This window comes from Heterocephalus glaber, unplaced genomic scaffold, assembly GCF_053883595.1.
Source record: "Heterocephalus glaber isolate CG9 unplaced genomic scaffold, H.glaber_assembly_v1.0 deba00001532, whole genome shotgun sequence".
Lineage (NCBI taxonomy): Eukaryota > Metazoa > Chordata > Mammalia > Rodentia > Bathyergidae > Heterocephalus > Heterocephalus glaber.
In genome coordinates, this window is record NW_028258330.1 from 26,720,983 (window position 1) to 26,740,070 (window position 19,088).

Sequence of the window (19,088 nt, forward strand, 5' to 3'; positions counted from 1 at the left end):
TGGTTCAAAGTTCAGTGGTAGAACTATTGCTTACCATGTGAAAGGCCCTGGCTTCTATCCAGAGCACCAATTAAGACTTCTTTTGCCTCAAAAGGATACCACTGAAGCTGGGAATGGTGGCACACACCTGTAAACCCAGGACTCAGGAAGCTGAGGCAGGGAGAACTGCTGTAAGTAAAAGACCAGCCTGAACTACACAGCAAGACCCTGTCTCAAAAAAACACTGAAAGATTCCCTTCTTAAAACACAACTAGGAACTACAAAACAAATCAACACATGGGCTGGGGATTTAGTTCAGTGGTTTCACCACTTGCTGTGCAAGCGCAAGGACCGAGTTTAATCCCCAGCACCAAAACAAAACAAAACAAAAAAAAACCCAAAATCAACACGATTCCTTCCCATTACAGTAAAAATACCAAACATTACTTCTTAGTTGTATCAAACACACCTATTTGGTTAACTAAAAACAAGACTGGGGGCCAGGGATTTAGCTCAGTGGTTCTAGTGACTGCCTCACAAGTGCAAGGTCCCGATACTCAGTACAAAAAACCAAACAAACAACAACACTGGTTATAGTGGTGATACGATCCTATGAACAGGAGCCAGGAGTGGTGGAATATGCCTATAATCCCAACACTCGGGAGGCTGCAGGAGGAGCATCACTGCCAGTTCAAGGCCAGCCTAAGCTACATACCAAGTTCAAACCATACTAAACTACATAGCAAGAGCCTGCCTCAAAAAACCAAGCCTGGCCAGGCTATAGCTCAGTGGTTCCAGCGCCTGCCTTGCAAGTGCAAGGTCCCAAGTTTGATCCCTGGTACCAAACCAAAAAACTATGAATAAAATAAAACTCACAGAATTGTTCACTTTTTCCTTTTTTGAGACATTGTCTCCCTATGTAGCTCACACTGCCCTTAAACTATGTTACGCAGGCTGGCCTCGAACTAACAGCTCATTCTCCTGTCTCAGCTTCCCATGCCCTGCTGAATTGTTCACTTTAAATGGATTAAATACATGATTTGTAAATTATACTGCATCATCCCAATAAAGCTGCCCATAAACAGAAATTATGAAAAATTACAGAGAAACACAGCCAAGCGTAATTTGTAGAGTATCAGGGGGTAAGGTACAACATGATTCAAGATTCTTTTACTCATGGCCACACAATGACTTTCAAAATGTTCAGTCACATTTATTCCAATGTATTTATTATAAAATAAGGTCCAGATGGACAGGAACAATTTTAGCTCCTTAATCTGGTAGTAAAGCATCTCTACAATTTCTCTCCAAAATAATGCTTCCCCCCCGCCCCGCCCCCAAAATACAACATGTTCTGTTCAAAATCGCACTCTTGATTCAAATGTATAGCAATTTATTTTCGGTAGAGGATTATTAACTGAAGATGGAAACCAAGTGTCCTCCACTGCTTTGCTACATTCCCCAGCCCTTTTCTTCTTTTGAGGCAGTGTCTTGCTAACTTGCCAAGGCACAATTCAAATCTGCAAACCTTGTGCATCAGCCTCCCTCACCACTCAGACTACAGGTGTGAACCATCTCACTGAGTTCACAGCACAATTCTTTTATTCATTTCAGTTTTTTAAAATTGTTTTCGGGCCAGGGATTTAGCTCAGTGGTTCAGGCGCCTGCCTCACAAGTGCAGGACCCGAGTTCAATCTCTGGTACCAAAAAAAAAAAAAAAATTGTTTTTTGGAGATAGGGTCTAGGTATTTAGGTCAGGCTGGCATCAAACTATGTAGTACAGGCTGCCCTTAAACTTGGAGCAATTTAACTGCCTCAGCCTCCCAAGTGCTGGGATTATAAGCATCCATACACCAACACACCAGGCTTTCATGTTGATTTTTAAACAGATGATTCTGCTATCTATTACATAGGTGACTATGGCATTACGAACTAACAGATTATCTTCACATTCTTTCAGGCGTCCAATCAATCTAAGCTATCACAAAAATTTTACACAAACACCTCCCTCTTTTATGATTATTAGAAATGGAACCCTAGGACTTCACAATAAGCTAGTCTCACTATGTTTCCTAGGCTATGTTGCCTTGAACTTACAATCCTTTTCCTTTAATACCCAGAGGAGCTGAGAAAATTAACCAAATAGGCATATATGTACATTATCATATAGTTATATTTTAATGATGTACCAACTAAAGATCTCCTGCAGATGCTGGACTTAAATCAGGTGTGGTAAGCATGCCTGTAATCCCAGGACTTATGAGGCCAGCTGACACAAGAGAACCACTACAAGTTTGAAGCCATCTTGGGCTACACCATCAGTTCAAGGCCAGCCAAAAGAGAGACAGTCTCAAAAAAAAAAGAAGGTTGGGACTTACCCTTCCAAAAGGCTCAAATATCCCCCGAAGCATATCTTCAGTTATGTTAAAGTGTAATGACCCCACATAAAGCCTCATAGGTCCAGCACTTCCCTTTTGTAAATTGTTTGCCATTGCGGCAGCTCTGTTTTTTTCTGCCTATAAGTAAAACAAAGTAGGATGTACGTCATACAAGGCTAACAAATTAAGTTGAACACTTAGGGTTGCTTAATGACAACTGAGACTGAAGATTAGAAACGTATCTAAGTCAGTTGGATACAAAAAATCTTCTAGGAATTCATTTATATAAAATTTCAAATCTCTAGAATAGGCAAATTCATAAAGACAAAGTAGATTACAAGCTACCAAGATCTAGGGAAGTGTAAATAGAGAATTGTGGCTTAATGGGTACAGTTAGTTGGGAGTGATGACAAGTTTTGTTGATGGATTATATGATTATACTACCCTGGAATATAATTACTGGCATAAACCTGCACACTTAAAATGGCTGAAATGTAAATATAGTGAATGGAGCTGACTGCCATTCAGTGAAAAGGCAGTCTCCGAAAAATGCTACAGTATGTCTTCATTCACCTGATTTAGTGTCTCTCAGTGTGCAACTTCTGCCTCTTCTTGAAAGCCAATGACATGAAAAGGCTTTCAATCAACTGAGGACATTGAGGCAGCCAAGGCAGGAGAAAGGACTTGCAGAACAGCCGTTTTACCAGTTTGAGAGGAAATAAGTTTATGCCAGAATATATTAAACTATGTAACCAAGCAAATTATTTGATGCAGTTATTTTATCCCTAATAAAGAGCTTAATAAAGGAAAATTTGTCAGTTTACATTCTAATATAAGGCCCTTTCCTGTTAACTGGTGCATATTGAGTAGTTATGTGAATTAAAATTTGCTGGGCCAGGGATTTAGCTCAGTGGTTCTGGCGCCTGTCTCGAAAGCGCAAGGTCCCGAGTTCAATCCCTGGTACCAAAAAAAAAAATTTGCTACTTCTCAGTCCTTAGTCACAGCAATCCATAGACACCTATTACGTTTGTCCTCCACTACTAGAACTACGATTAATTTCCTATCTAGTTTATATAGAAGCATATGACACCCAGTATTAAGTACTCTTAAATATAAAGCAGAATCTACCAACCTCTCAAAGATGACAAGTATAAAACTAAAAACTAATATGGCGGGCCAGGGCTTTAGCACAGTGGTTCTGCCGCCTGCCTCTCAAGTACAAGGACTCGAGTTTGAGCCCCAGTACCCCAAAAAAGAAAAAACTAATTTGGCTATGGTCACACAGACCTTGGTTAGAGTGAAAACTGGAATTTTAAGTAATATTTGTGTCTTGTCCACAACCAACACACACACACATATTAGTTTGGTGAAGTGACCACATTTTCTTAGGAGGAATTACAAAGCCATTTACTACAGAGACTCTAAATAGCAATTAATTTGTCTACTGTATTGTTCAAAATATTTAACTATATTTGCTTTTTTTTTTCTTCTGGTACCCAGGATTGAACTCAGGACCCTGTGCTTGCGAGGAAGGCACAGAGCCACTGAGCTAAAATCCCTGGCCCTATATTTGCCATTTAAAAAAAGCTGAGTTACACTGCTTGCTTCGGCAGCACATATACTAAAATTGGAACAATACAGAGAAGATTAACATAGCCCTCATACAAGGATGACATGCAAATTCGTGAAGTGTTCCTTATTAAAAAAACAAAAACTGAGTTATAAGGGCTGGGGATGTAGCTGCTCAGTGGCACCTGCCTGATAAGCTCAAGGTCTGGCGGGGGTGGGGTGGGGTGTGTGTACTGAGTTACTGGAGATAGAATCAGTAGCTTGTTCAACATACATGGGATGTAGGGCCAGGGATTTAGCTCAGTGGTTTTGCTGCCTGCCTCACAAGCACAAGGACCTGAGTTCAATCCCCAGTACCAAAAAAAAAAAAAAAAAAAAAAAAATACATGGGATGTGAGAGAAACCTAAGAATATTATGAGAGCATAGCATTCCAATTCTTTCACATTAAGAACTGAAATATGCATGCTAATTGTTTTACCGAAAATAATCAAATCAATTTGGATTATCTTGTACAAGTTTCCAAATGAGATTGAAAACTTTTTCTTTCTTTTTTTTTTTTTTTTAAGGCCGGGTCTTGCTTATGTAGTTCAGGCTGGCCTTGAACTCACAGCAATCCTCCTGCCTCATCCTCTCAAGTGCTAGGGTTACAGGTGTACACCACCACACCTGTTCACAATCTCTTTCTTTTTAAGAAATGATAGAAATGATGGCAGTTCAAACTACTCTCTTCATTTTTTGGGGGGGATACCAGAGATTGAACTCAAGACTTTGTGCTTTCGAGCTTTCGAGACAGGTGTGGCGCCACTGAGCTAAATTCCTGACCCTCAAGCTACTCTTGTCTGTAAAAAATACACAAACGTGAAGATATTTTTCAAGTCAAAAGAAAAAAAATCAAAAGGAAAATATATTCTTAGATGTCTTTATGCCTAACAAATCAGAGTAAATCAGTAAAAAATCTATTAGCAAACTCTCATGCCTACTTCATGAAATATTTATAATTTAATTATAATGAAACAGTGTTATTCAGAACACAGCATACCAAAGTAATCACAATAAATAAAATAGCACCAAGAACATCTGACTCATGGCAGTAAGCTCAACACTGTCGCACTACACTGAACAGAAGGCTTTCAGGGCTCACAATGACTTTTTTTGGTACCCAGGATCGAACTCAGGACTTTGCGCTTGCCAGGCAGGCACGGTGCCACTTGAGCTAAATCCCTGGCCCAGTGAATCAATTTTCACCCAAGAGAAAAATTACCTGTGATGCTTGTACTATGATTGGCACTCCTAAAACCCGTTGGCCAGTTAATCCTATTGCTAGAGGCACTGAACTAACATCAACAAACTCCACGTAAGCAATTCCTTTGGAACGTCTTGAATTTCTATCAGAAATCATCCTTACATCTCGAACCTAAAAAAAGACATTTAAGAGTTAATACAACAATCCACACTGCAACCCATACAAAATTAATTTGAAAACTGTCAAGATATATAACACTGATATATCGATGTTTCTACGATCATTTCAGTATTTTATTAAAATCTTTTCCTAGTAGTACTGGGGGTTAAACCCATGCTGACTCCCATAGGCCCTCACACATGCTAATAAGCATGAACTCTACCACTGAGGTATACTGAGGTATACACAGCCTCCTCTCCTTTTTTTATTTTGCCATTCTTTGGATTGAACCCAGGGGCACTCTACCATTAAGCTACATCCTTAGTCATTTTGGTAGCCCGCAACAATCCTCTTCTCTCTGCCTCTCAAGTAGCTGGGCCTATAGGAACACACCACTGCACCCAGCTCACTCCACTATCTATATATACATATATATATTTTGTGGTCCTGAGGATTGAACCCATAGTATTGCAATGCTACACGTGCACTCTACTTATGATGCATTCCAGCCCCTATTTATATCTTTTGATAAAAGGTGGTTTACACTGAGAAACTCCCAACTTCCGTATATGGAAAAGATAACCAAACAAAATAAAAATTTACCAAAAACAAATTGTACTACTAAAAAAAAAAATTTTTTTTTTGGTACTGGAGATCAACCTCTGGTCCTTGCGCTTTCGGGGCAGGCAGAATGACTGAGCTAAATCCCCAGCTCCTAAAAAAAATTTTTGAGATGGGCTCTCACTATGTACCCCAGGCTGACCTCAAACATAATCCTCCTGCCTCAGCCTCCTGAGTTCTGAGATTACAGGCATGTGCCAATACATCCAGCCTTCTCCCAAGTCTAACAGAAATTTTGGTGTTTAGATGGATTTATCTTTTTATCTGTCATAATGACAATTCTTAAAGCACTGCAATTTCCACCTACATGATCCCCATAAATAGTACATACCTTTCCTACTGTAGAGAAAAACTCTTCCAAATCTCTTGGTCGAATTCTTGCTGCTAGCTGCATGCAGAAAACTGTCCTTGCATCTCTTTCCTCTGGAGTTAGATTATCAATAGGCTCCCTAACAGGAAAAAGGAATACAGAATTAATTTGGGGGGGTGGGAATCCTGGGGATTGACCCCAGGGACACTTTGCCACTGAGCATGTCCCTAGCACTTTTATTTTGAGGTAAGATCTCATTAAATTAACAGGCCTAGCACTTTTTATTTTTCACTAACAGCTCACTAAATCACCAGGCAATACTTAAGTGTGCAATCCCCTTGCCTCAGCCTTTCTCTCTGTTGGGATCACAGGCAAGCACCACAATGCCTGGCTTATAATTTACTGTCTTAAATTAACTCTTTAAAATATATTTTCAGTGGGCCGGGAATTTAGCTTAGTGGTTCCAGCGCCTGCCTCGCAAGCCCAAGATCCCCAGTTTGATCCCCAGTACCAAAAAACAAATTAAAAATAAATAAATAAATAAATAAAATACATTGCCAGTAAAGAGGACGAACTTTATCAGATTTATTAAAATTTATTTATATAGAATATCCATAGAACAATTCAGTGGTACACAAGTCCTTCCAAAGAATGATAGTTGTTGATCAAATGTTTCGCTAAAAACATCTTGCATGGCATTAAAACAAAAATCCATTGGTCTCATAATCTTCAAAGTGATAATCTATCTGTGATATTTTTTTTTTTTTTGTACCGGGGATTGAACTCGGGTCCTTGAGCTTGCGCAGCAGGGGGTGAAACCACTGAGCTAAATCCCTGGCCCTGTATCTGTGATATTTAAGAATCATTTAAGAGCCTGATAGTTTAGTATCATTCATACAAAATATCCTGTAACTAATCACAAATCCCATGCATCCAAAATACACATAAAGGACTCCCTAAGAAAGCCATAAAACTATGTGAAAATAAGTTTTAAATCAAAACTTAAAAAAGTAAAACCACAACATATGAAAACTACTTAATTCTCAGAATTCTAGTCTGTTACAAATAAGTATACAGAGAAGTGAGGTTTCTTCCCCCCAGTACTGGTGGGCGGTGAATGCATGCCTACACAAGCACGCTTTAAGTGAACTAAGCTAGATAATCGGCCCCTCACCAATTTTTGGTGGTGGTACTGAGGATTAAACCCAGGGCCATCTCATTGAGGTACCTTACAGCACTCCCCCCGCCCCACCTGGAATTGAACTCAGGATCTTACACTTGCCAGACAGGGGCAGTGAACAACATCCCCAAGGCTCCCAGCCCCTTTTAATTTATTTTACTATTTTTTGTGTGTGTGTGCAGTCCTAAGGATTGAACTCAGGACCTTGTGCTTTCAAGGCAGGCACATTGCCATGGAGCTAAATCCCTGGCCCCCAGGCTCTTTTTTATTGTTTTGAGTCAAGGCTCACAAAATCACTGGGTGTCCAAATTAGCCTTAAACTTGTAAACCCTCCTGCTTCAGCCTCCCATAGTACTGGGATTCCAGGCGTGCACCACCACATCCAATTCAGTAACTAACACTTTTGAAATATTTTTCTACAGTTAACAGAGTCAAGGAGTATAACTTGATTGTTACAGCCACTGTCCCACAAGGATAGTTCAAAAAACTCATTTATTAATTTAGAGGTAAATGAGTTAGTGTAAACCTCTCAATGGGTTTTTTAAAATGTCAGTTAAGGGCCAGGGATTTAGCTCAGTGGTTCCGCTGCCTGCCTCACAATCCCAAGGACCCGAGTTCCATCCCCGATACCAAACAAAACAAAACAAAAAAAATGTCAGTTTAGGGCCGGGGATTTAGCTCAGTGGTTCTGGCACCTGCCTCGCAAGCGCAAGTTCCCAAGTTTGATCCCCGGTACCAAAAAAAAAAAAAAAAGTCAATTTGTCAGTTAATACAGAATTAAGAGCTCATGTAGCATCTACATATTAAACCAATATTTTGTTTTTAATTACAAAATTAAAGCCACTAAAAACTCAAAGAGCTTCACAATGATTTAAAGGACACAGTACTACCCAAAAAAATGCAATTTGACACAATGCATATAACTTTATTTTTTAGTTTTCTGAGACAAGGTCTCACTATGTAGTCCATACTGGCCTTGAATTTGTGCCCTCAGCTTCCTGAGTGCTGGAATTACAGGCGTTTGCCACCATGCCCAGCTCCAAATTAATTTCATTAAATTTAGCATTTGCATAAATTGCAAAGGTGCTCTTTTTTACTTGTTTGCGAAACTACAACATCTACAAGCTTAAAAGAAAAAAAAAAATAGGACCAACAGCTACCTCACAGGGCTCTTGTCTTTTCTGAATGGACTTTTGCTTCTCGAACGTCGTCTGCTGCAAAGTTAAAAAGTTTCAGAAGTTATCCAAACAAATACATCACATAAGTTCCTTGAAAAACAATTTAAACAATTCAGAAGTATGTTTTAAAAACCTTAATTTGATGCTATGAGGCAACCCAATCTTTCCTCGGATGGCACTGTTAAATTTTGGTCCGGAGCTAAAAAGGAAACACAAAATTACACTAGTTACAGGTTTAGGGTCTTGCTAAGATCGCGTTCATGCGCTCTCCAGCAAGTTTAACATTGTTTAGCCTGCTTGTTTTCCACCTTAATGAAGAGGAAACAAAAAGACTTTTAAAAAATCTTAACTCTATCCCAGGAATGCTGCCCTTATTATTAACCATCCTGGACCACTGAGAGATGCCAAGACCAAAGGTAACAGCCTCAAAATTTTTAGATTTTCTAAGAATACTAAAACCCATTTTCAAAACTCCGTATTTTAAAAAATTACATATTTATGTATAATTTCAGAAAATTAAAAAAGTGAAAAACTTAGTCAAATTCCCTCACACCAACAGTAACTTGGTTAAATTTGGTGTGTATCTCTGCACAGCTTTTCAGTGTGTGTGCAAATGTACACATACAGTATACGTAACTCTTTTTAAATACTTCTTTTAAAAGATAAAGGAAAAAAATTTTGTTGAGAATGTCTCACTATGTAGTTCAGGCTGGCCTTGAATTCACAGCAATCCTCCTCTGCCTTGGCCTCTCAAGTGCTGGGATTACAGGTATGTGCTACCATACCCGGCAAAGAATAATTTTTACATAGTTATGCCAGGCCATTGTAATTCTTATACAGCATGACAGCATTTAGTACACCACACTTCAGGTTTTTTTGTGGCAAGATATTCCATAATTAATTCACTAAGTCCTCAAAGTAAAAACTTTGAGGATTTTCCATGATTAAAACTATACTTTCAAACCTATCATAAAGGCAACTTTTGTAACATCAGTAGTTTTTGCACCTTTTTAAAGACCAAGGTTTTTTTTTGTTTTTTTTTTGTACTGGAGATCAAACTTGGGTCCTTGCGCTTGCAAGGCAGGCGGCAGAACCACTGAGCTAAATCCCCGGCCCTTAAAGACCAAGCTTAAAGAGACCAGTCAAATACATGTCCCTTAGTGCTCATTCTCCTTTCCTATTCCAGAAGGCTACCAAAATGGAATGGGCCTGTGACCCACATTTGATTAGTTTTCACGGAAACTATCCCTCATTGACTCCACTGAAGCAGTTCCACATAAAATTCTTTTATACTGAAGTGGGTTCCCCTTCCAACTCATGCTAATAGTATTAAGAATATATATTTACTGGATAAATTTAAAGTTCAAGTAAAAAGTGTAAGCTACTTTTCTTCCTTTAATTATACAACTCTCTTATTTCTTCTTTATTTAAAAATCACTTGAAATCCACACAAGAACAAAATCATGTTTACATAAATTCAGACCTGGATTAGAGACAAAGGATGGATCCATCTTTAACAGAACTGATAACCTGAAGTTTTGGACACCTCCCCCTGCCCCGACTTCATTCTGGTAAAAATAACATAATCCCACTTTTGTTTTGTTTTTGAGGCAGGGTCTCCCTTTGTAGTCCAAGCTGGCCTCGGAACTTGTGGTGATCCTCCTGCCTCAGCCTCCCCAGTGCTGGGATTACAGGTGTGTGCCACCATGCCTGGCCATAATCCCACTTTAACAATGTAGTATGGCTTGATGAATTGAACAAATAGAAAAGTTTTTAAATATAGCATTCACAATCATAACAGAACTATGGGCCATTTTTCGTATAAAAAGTACACGAAGTAAGCAGCTAAGAGGAACCTACAAGGAAATTATGACTTTTCTTCTTTTAGCTTTTTGAGACAGGGTGTTGCTGTGTAGTCATTTGGCCCCGAACTCTATGTAGTGCAGGCTCGAACCCACAGCAATTCTCCTTGCCTCAGCTAGGATTACTGGCATGTGCCATCACTCACTGAAAGAATTTACTTTAAAGATGAAAGAGTCAGAATTGAACTCAATGACTCACTGAACAAATGCCTATCAATAAGTACTGAGTGCTTTGTTTACATTTTCTTCTCATTCATTAGCTTATGTGCAGGTTTCCACCTTGTTAAGAGAAAACAAAAGCTTAGAGGACTAAGTAACTTGCAATTACTACAAGGCTGATTCAGGCCTGTGTCTCTCTCTAAACTCAGGGCCCTTGTGCTTGGCAGGCGCCCGGCCACTGAGCTAAAACCCAGGCTTCAAGACTGCCTTTGAAATCCATCCTCAACCATTCAAATTCTTAAATTAATTGATTTGAATATATTTTACAACACTGTTTTGGGTCTTTTGGTAGTACTGGGGATTGAACAAGGGCTTTCACAGTGAGCTATATTCAGAGCCCTCCAACGCCCTCCCTTTTTGGTTTTAAGACATGGTCTTGCTTTGTAGTTCAAGCTGACCTTGAATTCATGGGATCCTTCTGCCTCAATCTCTCAAGTGCTGCGATTACAGGCGTGTGCCACCATGCCTGGCTCCCCAACCTCTTTTTGAAGATAGGTCTCACTACGTCACTAAGTTCCCCAGGCTTGGCTGAAACTTGAGATTCTCCTGCCTCAGCTTTCCAGAGTACTGGAATTACAACCATGCACCACCATGCCTAGTTACTAGTGTGCTTATTGAAAGTTAACAATAAATTATTATGTTTTAATTTTTGCTTAAAATTGAAAATACTTTCCTTTCCAAAGCTATTATAGTTGAATAGCCATGATAAACTTGTTTCTAACTTGTTTAACCACATCCAAATTTCTGTAGTGATTTAACTTTCAAAGCACTTTTAGTTTAGAATGTTCTCAGTATTAAAGAATTTCAAATACAAATAACACATGGTGAGCCTAAAACAAGATCTTTAGGAAATATACACAACAAATTCAGTTTTTTCAGTTGAAAACAGCTATATAACCCAGATTTTTTTTTACTTGTTTGTAACATATCCTATCCACCTAAACTTTAAAATTTATATATATATATATACTTAATAAAAAAATACAATATTCTACACATCTCTAAGCTTTCTTTTTCAAGCATTTTAATGCTTTAGGGCTAATTTGGATTGGCATGCAATTAAAGTATTTTAGCTGACTTACCAGAAAGTTGGTATGCCTTACTTAGTAAAACAAGTCTTACTTGCCCACATTAATCTTTAAAGGTAATATGTTTAAGGTTTACTATTCCTCAGAGAAGTGGTTTTGGCTAATTTTTAACCAATCACTTAAAATATAATTTCATGCCGGGGATTTAGCTCAGTGGTTCCACTGCCTGCCTCGCAACCAGAAGGTTCCGAGTTCGATGCCCGGTACAAAAACACAAAACAAAACAAACTAAAAATATAATTTCATAATTCAAATGCTTCAAACTAAATTGCTGTCTGAATTGCCAGAAAATTATCCTCTATTCACAACCATAATTATAGTTACATACTAGGGACTTCTGTAGCGGCCTCGGAATCTGCGATCTCGACTTCTTGAACGGCTCCGTCTCCTTTCTTTGCTTCTACTTCGCTTCCGTTCACGGCTTTTGCTCTTTTTCCTTTCTCTATCTCTACTTCGCTTTCTTTCCTTACTTTTGCTTCTCTTTCGTTCATGACTTCGACTTCTGCTCTTGCTTTTCTTCCTCCTGAGAAGGAAAAAATAACCATTATCTTGCTGATTAAAAAACCAATGAAAACATACTTTTATGGTCAAAAATTTTTTAATCCTTTTGTAAGTTTATTTGCTATTTTTAATATCATCCAGTGATACATAATCACTTAAGGAAAAACAATTTCTAGGTATGGTTAACAATACTCTTCCATTGTCTTACATAACTGAAAATGATCAGTGAAAGAAATATTTTTTAGAGATACCGTATTTTAGGAGCAGGAAATGCAAAGATTCCCTGAGTCAACTACAGCTTTGACAAAAAAACAGGTTTTGTTGGCAGGTATAATTCAAATCCTGAACTTTTAAATATTTGAACTGTTACAGGCCAACAAATATTACTGTAATCCACAAGTTATAATAATGAGAGGGGAAGGGGCTTAAGGGGGGGAAATGGGGTAAAATAAAATTTAAAAATAGTAATATGAAAATTACAATGGTATATGTTTACATGTTAGTACCAGTACTGGTTCAAGTCCAAATTTTCATTAAATACACTCATTTATTATTAAGTCAATTTTGATCCAATTTATGCAAGAGTACTTTATATTTTCCAAGAATTATATAGACATCAACATATTGGTTTCCATGGGCGTAATTACAAGCAATGACAAAACACTAAGAACTAATGCACTCTGACACTAGGTTTTTATGTAATTTTTTAAAAGCAGTACTAGAGATTGAATCCACGGATTTGGGCATGCTTAGCAAAGTATCCCTGAGCTACATCCCAAATCCCCCACCCCCATTTTGTTTCATGAGACAGGTTCTCGCTATGTAGTCCAGTTCAGACTTGAACTCCCTACATAGCTCAGGCTGGCCTCGAACTCACCATCCTCCTACCTCCTCCTACCTCAGCCTCTTGGTACTAGGGTTACGGACATGAGACACCATGTGTGGCTCCCAACCCTTACTGAGAAAGGTCTTGCTAAGTTGCCCAGGTTGGCCCCCAACTTGTGATCTTCTGCCTCAGTCTCCCAGGTGGCTAGGATTATAAGCATGCATCACTGAAAGACCTTTGATTTGAAGTTATAGTACACCAGAAAATGAAGTACATCATTTTTAAACCAGTTTATTATATACGCCTGTAGAGTGCAATGGAAAAAAACCCATCAACCTGAACTTCATAAATCTTTATAAAATCTCAAACTCTGAAAGGTAAAAAGCCAGTCAGTTATATCTTCCTGTTCATTTCTATATTTATAGTATTCAACCCATTCATTTAATAATTAAATCTTAAAATCTGTACCTCTGTGTCATCACCCAAAATAGAGGTGCCTTCAGATATTTCATTGAAAACCAAAATACATTTCAAAGCAAATTTATTCCACTTCAATGTCAAGTTGTAGTGATTTAAAGATTGAACATTTTGACAACTCTACATCATTATCTAGAAATTAACGGTTTTAGTCCTTATCAAAGCAAAGTTAGCATAAGAGCAATTGAGGTCTGCCTCAGAGAACCTGTAAGCAGGTTATCTTAGAGTGCATTAAAAATAGAAAAATGAAGACACCCACCTTCTGGAATCTTGAAACCCACACTCCAATCACAAGGAGATGTAGAGCTTTCCAAGGAGGCAGAAACTTTGTCTAAAATTTCAAGATAATCCACCTGACTGTCAGAAATGTATATGCTAGGTAGCACATGACAGAGAATTAGGCTACACTCATTTATTTACATAGAAGTCAAACCAATGCCCAGATAGGCAACAGATAACATTCCATCTTTGTCTCAAAAACCTGATACTAGAGTTCCAGGACCAAAGAATTCTTATAGCTAAAACCAAAAGTCCTACACATAATGAACTCAAATTAGGAAACAAGGTAAAAAGTAATTCCATCTACCACCAAAAAAAAAAAAAAGTTTTTGCCCTGTTTAAAGATGGCCCATAACAGAGAGGCAGCCAACATATTTTACCTCTCACGGGCCCCAAAACTTATTCTGCCAAAAGAAAAGACATCAAAGACCAGAGTTTATTTTAACTAAGATATTCCTAGGCCTTTTGTTAACAGTCCCACCCACATCTGAAGGCAACCCCAAACAAATAAAAAGACAACACAGGATGACATTCAGAAAATACAATCTTCTGCTTAAACAGCCAGACAAAAATTTAAAGGTACAAGAAACCAGCATACTTCTAAAATAAATCCCAGCTTCAAAAAACATTAAATTAAACTAAAGAATGTTTATCAAAACCCATACTAATAGTCAAATCCTGTTACAACTTAAATGGGACTTTCCAAAGTCTTTAGTGGCAGTGGAATTTTGTACTGAACATCATTGAAGTAAATGGTCCACTGGGCTGGGCCTTTGGACTTTTTGGTTATATGGCCTCTGCTGTAAAGGTGTTTTGCTATAACTGGATTTGACCTCTTCCATGTAAGAAGATCTAAATTTTAAATGCAAAGTGTTCTGGAAAATAAGAAAAAAAATAGAAAAGTCATTTATCCCAAAATCTAGATAATCCACACCACAGTAGCCAATATATTTCAACTGTGTCATTTCATTATCCTTGTAATTCTTTAAAGAGCTTAACCAAATAAATTGTGGTTCAGACTTTGTAAAATTGGTTACAGCAAACAAAGGCTCCCTTGAGGGCAACTTCAAGTACTTAAGGTACTTAAAGCATATTTTGAGGTCTTGCCAAACTCAGGGTTATAGCTCTTCATAAGGTAGGCTAATTGATAACCTATATGTGTTATATTAAACTTAGTACCTTTTACTACTGGGATATAATGAAGTGTGTGTTGAGAATCAAAATTACTACTTGTTAAAAGAAAACATTTAACACTTTTCAGAATGTACATTTTCTTAATATCTTATAAACTATTATCTCAACATTTAGTGGCTTTTAAAAACATTGAAATTTTAGGATGAAAACTGCAAAATGGCACCTTCCTTTAGTTAAGACACTTAACAAAAACAGCAAAGCAAAGGGAGAACATTTTACTTGTTTCATCTATCCCTAAATATCAAATTTTTCATCTATATGTTTGAATTAAATTAAGTTCCTTCAGAAAAGTGGATGAGAAAATCCTGACTGAACAAAGGAACCATTTATTTAATCAGCTAGGACAATTTTGACAAATATTTTGTACATTTTAAGATTACTAAAGCAAAGTGTTTAGAAAGGGTCTTTCCTTAAAGAAGTATATAGCCAATTAAACTGTCTGTTATTTAATCCCATAGGACTCCTTTTGGCCATTACAAAAGCCTCTAAAAACATCATTTATGGAGGACTTAATGCTTAATTACCTCGTAAAAGCTTGATGACCTTAATGTACATTTATATGCAAGATGAAAGCAAATATAAACTGGAAATGTTAGTAGTAGCAAGGGTGACGTTGGTGAATGGTAAAGGTTTGCACCCCAAAAGTGTATGTCCTCATCCTTTTGGCACTTAAGCCAAATTACTTAGCCACTAGGCCTGACATCTAGACTGGCTAATTTATAATTAATTTATATAGATACCTCTTCCTGGACTATTCGACTACAGGACTAAAAATAAACACATCAGAAAACCATCACTTCAGTATAAGACTAAAACCAAACATAAGCCTGCAATAATTTGTTGATTACCGCTCTGACCACAACTATTCAAGACTAAACTCAACATTATCCTCATATCCACTTTTCATTCACTAGCGAGGAAATAGAAATGACTCCTAAGCTTGTACAAGAATAAAATAACATTTTCCACAGATTATATCATTTTTAGTCCTTTACTACATTATTTTAAGGGAATTATAGAGAATATTGACTTAGCAAACCCTGAATACCCCAAATCCAACAATTTTCTCATCTATGAAATTGTATCAACCTACCTTAACAAATTTGTTGAGGACTGAGGTAGTTATTGTGAAGCACTACAAGCTCTTAGGAAGAGGCAAAAAGGTGGCTATTTTATCATTTCATTATATATTATGGAGTCATAAATAAGGTATGGTATTTTAATGACATCAACATAGGCTAGTAAAACAGAGTAACACAATATGACCAGAACTTAAGAATCACTACTCGTAGGAAGGGACAATAAAAAAATGTGAAAATAGAAGGAAAAAATGAAAAAAAGCTTTTGTACGGGGGGGGGGGGTGTGAAAGGAGGGGAATGGGATAAAATAAAATTTATTAAGTAAACAAAACAAAAAGAATCACTAATCTTAAGAGCCAAAAAGGGAACTTCAATAGGTTGCAGTCTTATAGTGGATCTAGTTTAAACTATTACACAGACTTTTTGTGCACCCTATTCTATACCAGTTTGTAGCACAAAGATCCTATTTTGAGTCACTCATCTAACTCAAATAAAATGCATTTAAATGTTTAACAGTTTTTCAGGATTAAAAAGAGCCAGGCTATTATCTTCTCTAATATAATTCTTCTCCCTTTCAAGTTCAATGGAATAGTTTCATTGACAGCATCACCAAATACTAAGGCAAAGTTGACAAATTTAAAGCAAAGAACAAATTCTAATATAAGAATTCATATTTTCTTGTTTGTTTTAAGACGGTGCCTGGCTATGTTGCCCAGGCTGGTCTCCAACTAACTCATAATCTTCCTGTCTCAGCCACCTGTGCAGCTGGGATTAAAGGTGCATCCCATTGCGCCTGGTTTAACACAGAACTCTGAACCAGATTATCACAATGGACTTGGGAGGGGAAGGTGTCCAAAAGGTCCCTGAAATCTAGGGGGCAGAGTCCATAGTTTCACATACTCAAGGAGTTTCTTATCCCAAAAGGTAAAGAGCCAATTTTTTAAGAGACAAAAGCTTCAAAAAGAAAATCTAAGTATGATGCTTAAGCCACAGAAACACAACTTAAGATTTCCAACACACAAAGCTCACCATAACCACCCACTAGGTTCCTTTTTAAAACTTACTTTTTGCTACGTTCTTCATGGCCGTTAGCACTGCTCAACTTGTTCTCATCCTAAGCAGGGTTGATAGAAGAACATCATGAGGACGAAGTGGTAATATTTCATTTCAAGTTGTCAAAGGGTAAAGGGAATAGGAATAAGAAAATACAAAACAATTTAAAAACTAATTACTTAAAGTTTAACATGGAAGGCTATAAAAAAATTTAGATGGTATGTGTTTAACCACTTTGTTGCTTACAATTATGTCATCAAGATACAAAAATAAAAGTGTCCACATTAACACATTAAATTTTACTTTCATACATAGCTTATATATTAAGTTATCCAGATTTACAATGCTGAAGTGGTTAAATATAATTTCCATAAAACATGAAGTCCTGTTTTGACTTTTATTCCATGTGCTATGGTCCCTTTTGTCAGTACCATGGCTCTATTTCTGCCTAAGCCCCAAGTGGCTATGCTAGCAGCCAGCCACTATCGATTTCCTGTGACCGATGCCATTCCTGAGATCTTCGCCCATTTCCGTTGGAGGGTTGGGACTGTAAGAGCTTGATGCCACCTCTGTCACACATCTCGCCCTGAAGCAAACAGGGATTCACACTGCTTTAGTAATGTTGACTTCCAAGAACCCAAGAAAGTCAATTAATAATCCACCAGTCCAGCCTATACATTTCCTACTTCCATACCTGTTTACACGGAATTATATCCATGTTAAAACTAAGACACAAGAATTTTAACATTTAAACAGAAAGTAGCTCTTCAAGAGTCTAAACATTACGAAACTACATACATTAAAGCTATCAGAATGAATCCAAAAGGTACCACATGGCCGTGCTATATACTCCAAAACAAATGTATTATTTTTAAGAGGTTTAGTGCAATGTTTACAGTTTGATCACATCAGCTATAGAAGCGTAAGTGCTAACTTACAAAGCTTATACTTTGTGACACCAGTGATAATGCATGCATATGCTATTTTCACCACCAACTGGTGAACGAACGAAAAGCGAATTTACTTTTACTGTGATACTGAAATGGGTCATACTGTATTGGTCAAAATAATCCCTTTGTAGTTTTTAGTGTGAAATACAATGGCAGGGCCTAATTAAAAACAAAACAATATGGAGAACAGTAAAACAGTCATCAAGTGACTAAGCTGTGATACTGCCTCTTTTGCTTTTTTTCTTCTTCTATTCAGGGATCCAAGAATTTTAGTAATTATTAACTGAGAAGCAGATCGCCACCTGCCTGTTTTAAGATTTACTACCACCAGTCTTTCATTTATGTGTAAATTTTAAAATCTCACCCACTTCTTAAAAGACTTATTAAAAGATTTACTTGCCGTAGACTGGTTATGCTTTATTATTCTTGGACCCCTGCGATTTTCCCAAACCACTACCATTCACCTTTTTGCTATACCAAACTGGAGCTGGTAATTCTTAGTTGAGTCATTTTACCTAGGGGACCACGGTACAGCGATAAGTCACTCAATTACTACCTTATGATTGACAGTTCACACTGGAATCAAAGGTGAATTCATGGGAGTAGAGGTGAGATATCGTTAGGCAAGTCTACAAAGAGAGATAGATGGGCATTTATTCATCACGCTGAAGTGAAACTACTGCACAATATTATTACATCAATAGCATATATTTACTTTTGTAAGTTACACGTAATGCATCTCTGATAAGATAAATCAAGAGGGCTCCAGGGAGGTTAGTTTACATTTCAGCAGTAGTTTCGTGAATAATGCTAAATTAAGAAATATATAAACCTCACCGACATGTTTTTCTCACCTTCTTGTAAGGGGCCTCAAGCATTGCTTCAATATCAATATCGTCTGCCATTTTCTCAAAACACCTAAGAATAAGACAATCTAGTGA

At 37.4% G+C, this 19,088-nt stretch overlaps 1 protein-coding gene and 1 non-coding gene across 5 annotated transcripts in view; one reads left to right on the top strand and one right to left on the bottom strand.

Annotated features, from left to right (window-relative positions):
* The window catches only part of Rbm39 (RNA binding motif protein 39), a 34,255-nt gene that overhangs the window by 14,107 nt on the left and 1,060 nt on the right, over positions 1-19,088 (bottom strand). For 2 of the 4 annotated variants that reach the window (XM_087188955.1, XM_021246832.2), the window contains exons 2-9: positions 19,002-19,065; positions 17,209-17,258; positions 12,116-12,310; positions 8,752-8,817; positions 8,601-8,651; positions 6,282-6,399; positions 5,189-5,341; positions 2,358-2,495 (exon numbers count right to left, since the gene is read on the bottom strand). In XM_087188955.1, coding sequence (XP_087045081.1) covers positions 2,358-2,495; positions 5,189-5,341; positions 6,282-6,399; positions 8,601-8,651; positions 8,752-8,817; positions 12,116-12,310; positions 17,209-17,258; positions 19,002-19,052 — 822 coding nt within the window. In that variant the 5' untranslated portion in view covers positions 19,053-19,065. Of the gene's footprint in view, positions 1-2,357; positions 2,496-5,188; positions 5,342-6,281; positions 6,400-8,600; positions 8,655-8,751; positions 8,818-12,115; positions 12,311-17,208; positions 17,259-19,001; positions 19,066-19,088 lie in introns of all 4 variants that reach the window. The other 2 variants (XM_004867861.4, XM_004867860.4) reach the window with 1 other exon arrangement.
* Positions 3,955-4,061, top strand: LOC147824717 (U6 spliceosomal RNA). Its single transcript, XR_015442100.1, has one exon. It is a non-coding gene; the product is annotated as a U6 spliceosomal RNA (small nuclear RNA).